Genomic DNA, 9,333 nt, shown 5'->3' on the forward strand with positions numbered 1-9,333 from the left:
GCCCCTCAGTGCTTCTCTTAAACACACTTCAGCATCTGTATGTTGCTCTTTGCACTTGTCCTGCTTTTTCTTGTTTTTCTAATAATTAACCTGACTGAATTACTTTCTTTCGTAGACCTTCATCCTCCCGTGTGTGACCAACTTTTGCACGAGGCTGCAGAAGTGATGCAGTATCCTGGATGAAGGTCTTCAGAGTAAATAGCTCGCAGTACTCCCCCTTTCCCTGTCCCAACATATCCTGTAAAAGAAATGATGAAAACCCGACTGAACAATACTTATACTTAGTTTATTTGGTGGTATTTCAATGCATTGGGGAGCTTTTGAACAGAATAGTCAGAGTAGCATTAAAATTAGATCCGCCCCTGGTTCATTAAGATACCACTTGCAGGTTACTTCAGATCAAAAATCAAGTCTCAGTTTGCAGAGACTTTTTTAAGTTTTTCACTTTTCTTGTAAAAAAACCCTATGATTGAAAAGTAGAAGAAAATCTGAATATACTTCTGCAGAAAAAAAGAAGAAGAACAACTAGCCCTTATTTGCATTGCTTTTATTTCAAATATTTTGGCACGCGGGATCACATCCTGTTATCTGAGCATTTCATCCATCATTATTCATCTGACAGTGTTGCTAACAGCCGTAGAGCATGTTGATCCTGCTGATGTCCCAGCGGGACAGACCGTTCCTCTGGCCGATCCGGGCGTTGGGGTTTCCAATGGGGGTGATGGTCTCCCTCCCCCGGCCCACGGAGAAGGCGAATCTTCCATAGTGCATGATGGAGGAGTAATCGTAGGGCGTGTTCAGGTTGTTGGTGTCGTGCTTGTGGAAGTTGTAGGCGCTCTTCTGGATGATGTTCATCCAGTTGATCCTGACGTAGCTGTCGCGGTCGCTCCTGGTCTGCTCGTGCTGGAAGCCCAGAGCGTGGTTGAGCTCGTGCTGGACGATGCCACCGTAGATGCAGCCCGCCCTGTTGAGAGAGAGCTCCTGCCGGCCTCCCTGTCTACCCAGGGCGGAGTAGCATCCGCCTTTGTTCACAATGCTGATGTAGTCGTTCTCGTTCCTGCGAGGGGTGAAGCGGACGCAGGTGCGGCTGAAGGCCCTCATGGCGCCCTCGATCGTCTGCCTCTCGTACCTGGAGAACTGAGAACTTATCGTGTAGGCGATCACCACTTTGCCATTGGAGGCTTTTTTCCACAGACAGCTGTTGTACCAGCACTTCATGGCGTTTCTGGTAACGGGAGCCACCAGGTCTCCTTCCAGCAGGAACTCCTCTGTGGCGTTATTGGTGGTCAGAATCTGGGTGGTCATGTCCACTTCCGTTTCTTCATCTTCTGCCATCTCTGTGTCTTGACCTTCATCCTCCTGGAAAGGTTGAGCCTGAGAGAGGCCGAGCAGGAGCAGCAGGAGCAGGCTGGCAAAGGGACTCATCTTCAGGTGTGGAGAGACTCCTTGGAGCTTGATGTCTGCTCAGTCCGGTCCAGGGTCTTTATACGCTCCTGCACAGGTGTGTCTGCAGCAGGATTATGGGTGGGGGGCTACACTGTTAGGCCTAATGTCAACCTCTGCAGGGAGGACTCTGCAGACAAACCTACTCCTCAAACACGGTTTCTTATAACTATTGATTAAATGGATGAAGTCAGCTTAACTAGCGATATTCCCTTCATCTGAACACTTTGTAAACTTTTCAACCAGTGAAATATTTTCTCTCAAATTAACTTCCAATACACCAATTTATATTTGCATTTTCAGAAATCTGCTCTATTATATTTGTTTTACTTTTCTTCAGTTATTCTACAAACACAAGAAACAGGATCATGAAACTTACAACACTGTTACACCCAGATGGAGGTGATATGTACAGCAGGCCTTCCTGTTAAATACTAAAATAAACATGTTTAGTCTGAATGCTGCTGTTTACGTGAACGCTCAACCCAACTACAACTGAGGCACTAACGGCATTAGTTTGAAATGTATTGGATTTATTTTAATTCATTTATCATTCATTCATTTATATTATTGGATATTTTTAAGAATCATATTTTTATTTTATGTATATCGGCACCTCTGATTAAATATATCACTTATGATTATACAGTAATTTAAATTGTAGGTATGCCCCATATTCAAAAACTGACAACATCTCCTGTGGTCTTAATTAGGGATGGGAATCGAAAACCGGTTCTTGTTTCTATTCCTTGGAATCGTTTGTCTTTTTTGCAAACAATTCCCTTGTCAATTCCAGTGGGGGCGCGAATGACGTCACCACACACGTTGCGTAGTATTTACCAAAAAGGATGACAACAGGGCCACTTGCAATACTTGCAATGTGGACATTTCAACAAAGGGAGGAAACACTAGCAACATGCAAAAGCATTTGCTTACACAGCATGCAATAACTTTTAATGAATGTCGCATGTTTGATCTGTTCCGAGTCCGGAGTGAATCTTCTCAGCAGCAGCGACAACGTTAGCCAGTCCTCTGCTGTTAATACTGCAGGTAACTAAAAAACTAGCACTGCCAATCATGTTTGCCTTATTGTAAAACCTGCTATTACTAACTACTAACGTTAAATGAATCCCTTCTCATGCATTACATGTAGATGACCGTGAGGAGAGACGTAGTCTGACTGGCTCAGAGGCTGCAGTACTAGCTCCAGTCTACCGCTAGCTTCTCCTTTCATTAAGGCAGGGAAAAGTATGACCCAGGCCGGAATAGATGTCACCGAGCAGTGTCTAAGTTTGTGGTGAAAGGCTTGCACCCATTTGCCACAGTAGATGCCCATGATTTCCGGTAGGTGAATTTGTTAAATTGTAGGCTAAGTCAGAGAATGTCAAAGTTGCATGTTTTCCTCTAACCAAATGTTTCACTCATTCCCATTATATATTTTTTAGGGAGATGAGAAAGATTCTCAACCCTAAGTACAAAGCCCCAAACAGAGACAGTTTATCTAACCCCTTGATCCCTGCTTGGTATGCGGTTGAAAAGAGAAATCTGATCTCTGAGCTGAAACGTGTCGAAGGCAGCCATCACTGCTGATGGATGGACAAGTTTTAGTCAAGATCATTACCTCACAGTAGCGCTGCATTATGTCAGGAATGGGCAGGCTCAAGAAAAAGTCCTCAAAACCAAAGCATTGTACCAAGCACAGACAGGGACAGCTGTAGCAGAGGAGATTGATGAGATCTTGGAGGAGTATGGTGTCAGAGAGAAGGTTGTAGCAGCCACTGTTGATAATGCAGCATACATGGATTTAGCTGTGAAAAAGCTTTCTATTAGAGAAGAATATTTATTTTATTATTATCATTATCATTATCATTATTATTATTATTATTATATACTTTATATTTATTTTCAAAACAAATAGTTTTTTCTGGGGACTCCTTGGCACACCATCGAGGAACCCAAGGCTGGGGGCCTCTTAAGACCTCACTGTTGACCTAACTTGTATTTTTTTGTTCAAAGATATAAAACAAAGTTGACGCTAATTGACCTGTTTGTTCTCCTTTTTTTCAAATGAGAATCGATAAGAGAATCGATAAAGAATAAAATTATTAAACAGAATCGAAAATGGAATCGGAATTGGAAAAATCTTATCAATTCCCATCCCTATTGACAACCTCCATAAATTTGAAACCAATACTGCATAATATGAATGATGAATATATATATAATATAGTACATGCCAATTAGTAGATTTTATCTCCTCTGGGTTATTCCCCAGGGCAGCTCAATTTTGATGTTGCAATCTTGCAACGTGTGGCTGGACAAGTACCAATGGAAGCCACATGCTTTATCTACTAGTTTGCCTATATTTTGAGCAACAGTTTATACTAGGGTTATTTTACTATCACCCATGTTTATTAATAACTTTGAAGTGTCATTGAGTGTATATCCTATGGAAAATGAAATTATTTGGAGTGAAGTTACAAACTATCAGAGGAAGATTTGATCAAAATCAAGAAGACCATGACCAATGAGCGTGGACTTGGTGTTGCCGGTGAAGTTGTGCTTTGTCTCGTATCAGAAGTTACAAAAGGACTAAACTACAAGTGCTTCTTTGACAACTAGTTCACTTCCCCTGAACTCATTGTGGATTGAAGAAAATGGGATTTCTAACAGTTGCTACCATCAATAACCGTCTCCGTGGATGTACCCTCAAAAGTGACAAGGAACTGTCAAAGGCTGGGCGTGGTGCTTATGAATTGAAATACGAAATGACAAGTGGGATGGTCATTGTGAAGTGGTATGATAACAAGGCAGTGTTACTGGCATCAACCTTCATTGGCCCTGATATTGTTGATAGATGCAGAAGGTGGTTGAAAGAGAAGGAATATGTGAATTGGACAGACCCCACATTGTCAAGGTGTACAACAACAACACAGGAGGAGTTGACTTGGCGGACATGTTTGCAGCTCTCTATCGCATTGACATTTGCCAACGTCGTTAGTATCTGTGCATCTTGTACTTGATTGACCTATCACTGGTCAATGGCTGGTTCCTCTACCACCGTCATCTGACCCAGAACCACATCCAGAACCACACCCAGAACTAAATCACATCACTACATTCTCACCCACCTATTTCTGTCATAGGAGAGAGGCATGTGTGCACCTAGTTGCAGTAGACACTGTTGAGATGAAGAGAAGCACAACATAATTAAGCCCCTCACTCAGAGAGCGGTCTGTTCATCCTCCTCCAGTAAACCTTTTGAGCTACACACGTGGAAAGAGGTCTGGACCACAGAATTGTGTGCTCAAGTTAGATCTCCAGCAGGACAAATACAGCTACGCCCAAAACCGCGGAAGGAGCCTTGATGCTGCATTTTTCTTGATGAAAATACCTGAGGCCCAAGGGAAAAATCCTTCCCGATGGACAGGTTTGAACATTATGGTCAAAAAAGACACAGTCCTACCCTCCTATGGATCCTATGGATCAAGCCATATATGCCAAGGCCCAAGAGATCCATTGGCAGACAAGCTCTTACTCAGAGAAACTTGTACTAAGGATGGGAGAATTTCACACAGCTATGGCATATCATTCCAGTATTGGGGAACTTTTTGCTGATGCAGGCTTTCAGGATATCTTGATTGAATCTGAACTTGTGGCTGCAGGCTCTATCGACAGAGTCATCACAGGCCATCACTACAACAGGAGCATACGGGCACACAAGCTCCTGATAGAAGCACTCTAGAGATTGCGCTGGCAGGCTTACCTGGGCACCCTCGCACAAGAGGACCATGCAGCAGCTTTAAAAGTTGCCATTTAAAAGCCATGCTCACATCTGGAGTTGGGCTGCTGAGATTACTGCTGGATTTCAAGAAGCTGCTTCTGTTTCTGATTAATTCTGGAATTGTATTGATTTCTCATTATAATACTATAACTGTAGATCATGAAAACAGACATGGAGAAGTGTAAGCATGAGCATCAGGAGAGTTCTGCCATAGTTGCCCTGTATCACTCAAAAGAGCTGGAGGATTTAGGTAAGAAGAAAACTTTTCAGGTTCCACCAAACACATGATTCTTTCAGTATTCATAGAGCAGTGGATTATCTGTCATTCACACAGAGCTGTCCTACAGCCAGAGGCTGATTGTGGAGCACGAGAAGCATCGGGGTCTTCAGCAAAAACATAAAAGAATGCAGGAGGACTATGAGAAGCAACAGAAGTCTGCAGAGGATAGCAGATCCTGAGCTCTGGAGGAGCTCACACAAGTGTACGAGACAAGGCTGCAGTAGAAGACTCAGCTCCTGACTCAAGTCGGCCTAAATGATAGAAAAAGGCCAGATTGTAGTAGTCAGTTAACTGTCCATGCAGCCCATTACAAACCACTCCTTGTTTTGGTTGGTTGTTATTTTTGAACAGTGTCAGGATAATGCACAATTCATCATCATCATAAAGCAGATGGAGGAGGATAGGGAGAGGATTATCCATGCTATCCAAATTAGTTATGAGAAGAAGCTGCACTCTGAGAAAAAGAGCCACGCAAACCTGAGGAGACAGACTGATGTCATGACATATAAGGTGACTAAATCTGCAACTATGGAGCAAAGCTTTTCTCCTGTCAAAGATCCTTTCTGCATTAATAGTTTGCAGATTTTAAGGTGAAGGTTTTATTATCTCTTAAATTTCTTTTTTCTTTACTATGTCCCCATGTAATCTCCTCTCTCTGATCTCTCTCATTTGATGTTTGTGTGGTTGCAGTTAAACAACGTACAGACAGACGTTAGTGACAAATGTTCAGATGTATTGGCTCCCTGGAGAGCAACATCCAGGATCTAAGGAGACAGATCTCTGGACACGAGCAGAGGAGCCAGGAGCAGGTGATGGAGTTCAGGATAGAGCACTCTATATATATATATAAAAATAAATGTTCATTCACCCTTGTCAAAATGAATACACAAGGCAATTAAAACCAATCAGGTTGTAGATGACTGAAGGTCATTTCCGACTTGGATCAAATCCCATCGGGGGCCTTTCTGTGTGGTGCATATTCTCTCCATCAATTAGGGTTTTCTCCGGGTACTCCGGTTTTTCCTCATTCACACACACACAGATAAATATTGCTGTTTGTGTGTGTTAAAAAAGAAAACACAAAATTTTTGGGCCCAACATGGTAATAACAGCCATTCATACAGTTTAACATCATGTCTGTCCTGAAAAAGAAGAATCTGGACTTGGAGAAAGTCAAGTTTGTCCTGGGGCCGCAGTTGAATGACTTAATAAAGCAGACTGAGCATCAGCAAGATGACGTAAACAGGATCCATCATGTGGGTCTGTGCTTGATTCATTGATTATTAATCACTTTTTTCATTTTCCTAATTTTTTTTCATTATATACAAAAATCATATTGGTGATGAATGACAACTGAACAACCGTTATTCGGAGCTGCCCGGAAAGACCGTCTATGGGGGACGGGTTGCTTTTCCTAACCCTAACCTTAATCCCATTCGTCTAAAATTCAAGTCTTAGATTTATTTAATTTAAAAAAAGGGTTAAAAAGATTTTAATCTTAAAATAGGTATGGCATTATTTATTTTTTTTAGTCTTATTAAAAAACAAGGTTAAAAGTTCTTTATTTTGAAATAATTAAAATAAACATTACATACATTTTATAAAAAACAAGGTTAAAAGGTTAAAAATAATAATATAACTATTATATTTCATTCAGTATTCAAGGAGTTAAGATACTAAATGATTTATCTGTAAAGTTCATGGTCAAACAACCGGTAAAGACGGTTAAAAGAGGGTATAAAAAGGAATGGAGCCACCAGGAGGATCATTCTGCTTCTGGCATTCGGAGTGACAACATCTCTCACATGTATGATTTAACAATGCAAGCCTCTACTCAATGTTAACTGTATTATATATTTATTTTATTATTAATTATTTATATATATATATATATATATATATATATATATATATATATATAAATTTATAAAAATAAATGTTCATTCACCCTTGTCAAAATGAATACACAAGGCAATTAAAACCAATCAGATGACTGAAGGTCATTTCAGACTTGGATCAAATCCCATCGGGGGCCTTTCTGTGAGGTGCATATTCTCCCCATCAGTTAGGGTTTTCTCCGGGTACTCCGGTTTTTCCTCAGTCACACACACAGATAAATATTGCTGTTTGTGTGTGTTAAAAAAATGACTGCTCTTTTCAATAAAAAGATAAGTAAAAAAAAAACTGAAAAATGCAAAGATACAAAAAAAGAGACTAAAGGAAAAAGTTAGTCAGGGAGGCAACTAAGTGCTAACAAAAGGAAACTGAAGGACTAAAGGAACCCTTTGAAGGTACTGGTCACTCCTTGCATAGAACTAACCAGTTGGACCGCACGGCCCATGTCATTCTCCAGCAGACCTCGGAACCGCCTGGTACCGGCCCAACTGTAGCCTGGATTTCACTTGGGGGTTTTTTTCATCTTGATGAGAGTGTCAATGATTTAAAGAAACAACAACATTGCGTCAACATGCGGCAGCAATCAAGTTGCTTTTACCCAGCTGCAGCCAGCCAATGAACTCCTACACGGAGGCAGACAAAAAGCGGTTGTTTTGAACACACAAAAAAAATTAATCATTGTCGTCTTCAACAGTAAAATTCACTTCTCGATTTGCGCTCCTGGAGAACAGAATGCTCTCGAAAAAGCTTCGAAACCTGGTCGCGTCAGACCTATTTCGGGGTCTAGCTTTCCAACGAGCCCACCCTCGACCTTCTACGACTTTGGGAAGTGGGAGAAAATCTCAGAAAAAAGTTTAAATCTTAAATATCTCAGCTTCTGAAGGTCGTAGAGACTCGGGGTTGGTCTTGTTGGAGACCCCGAAATGTGTCCGACGAATTAGGGTTTCGAAGCTCTACGACGCTCCGTTCCGGAGATATAGGCCACGTCAAGGCAGAGTCCATGTGGAGGTGTTTTTTTGTTTTCTTTTGTATTTTAAGTAGGGCTGTCAAACGATTAATTTTTTTAATCGCGATTAATCGCAGAATTTCAAAAGTTAATCGCGATTAATCGCATTTTGAATTACATGTTTAAAATTCTGTTATTTTCGCATTTCAAGGCAGTTTTAAGCCCATAATGTAAATCATTTCTTACCATTGTGTCTTAATTGGGAATCAAATGAACACAATTTCCTTTTTGACCTTTTTTTTTATTTTCTTTCAAAAAAGTGCCATGTAGACCAACTTAAAACACTGTCTACTAAATACAGTTTTTGAAATTAAACAAAGTGCCATATAGACCCACTTGTCTATTTCAAAATAAAAAATACAAACATACAGCTTAAACAAAATGCTATAGCAGTGTGCTCATGAAACCATGGCTTAGAGGTAGGAAACAACTTCAACAACAAGTATTAAGAGGAATAAAGTAACATAGTGCTAACTTTAAGAGCTCAATATATCAGGTCACTCTCTTATGCTACTTCAAAAATAAATAATAGCACCATTAGCAAAACAACCATACTAATCCTAACTTGAAATAACAGCAATCAAGTGATATCTAACACTGGTGTGAAATTTGTAATTTGCTTATGACAAACAGAACAGTCCAAAACATAGAAAGCCACAGTAGGATATTTGTAACATTTCCAAGCTTCAAATGAAGAATGTAATCCTATAATTCACCTGTACAGCACAGGGGGGGGAAAAAACAATGTCCCAATGACTGTAAAGTGAAATGAAAAACAAAACAAAAAACAACTGAATTCATTAGACATGAAATCCTGAACTGTCTGAGTTCTAAGTTCTCTCTCCTATTTCTTTTCTTTGAGCCAATTGCTAACACAGACCAGCCTGGTGACATTATCAGTGGACAGTGCTGCTCTCTTCTTTT

At 40.5% G+C, this 9,333-nt stretch overlaps 1 protein-coding gene across 1 annotated transcript; it reads right to left on the reverse strand.

Annotated features, from left to right (window-relative positions):
* Positions 1 to 627: 627 nt before the first annotated feature.
* Positions 628 to 1,558, reverse strand: LOC133449541 (high choriolytic enzyme 2-like). The gene has a single exon (XM_061728704.1). The coding sequence runs from the start codon at positions 1,423 to 1,425 to the stop codon at positions 628 to 630; it is 798 nt and encodes a 265-aa protein (XP_061584688.1). The 5' UTR covers positions 1,426 to 1,558.
* Positions 1,559 to 9,333: the final 7,775 nt, after the last annotated feature.

The sequence above is a fragment of the Cololabis saira genome, chromosome 8 (genome assembly GCF_033807715.1).
Source record: "Cololabis saira isolate AMF1-May2022 chromosome 8, fColSai1.1, whole genome shotgun sequence".
Taxonomy (NCBI): Eukaryota; Metazoa; Chordata; class Actinopteri; order Beloniformes; family Belonidae; genus Cololabis; species Cololabis saira.

What these genes read in the sequence shown, in the direction of transcription:
- LOC133449541 (XM_061728704.1), bottom strand. Translation starts at nt 1,425, where the DNA reads ATGAGTCCCTTTGCCAGCCTGCTCCTGCTGCTCCTGCTCGGCCTCTCT.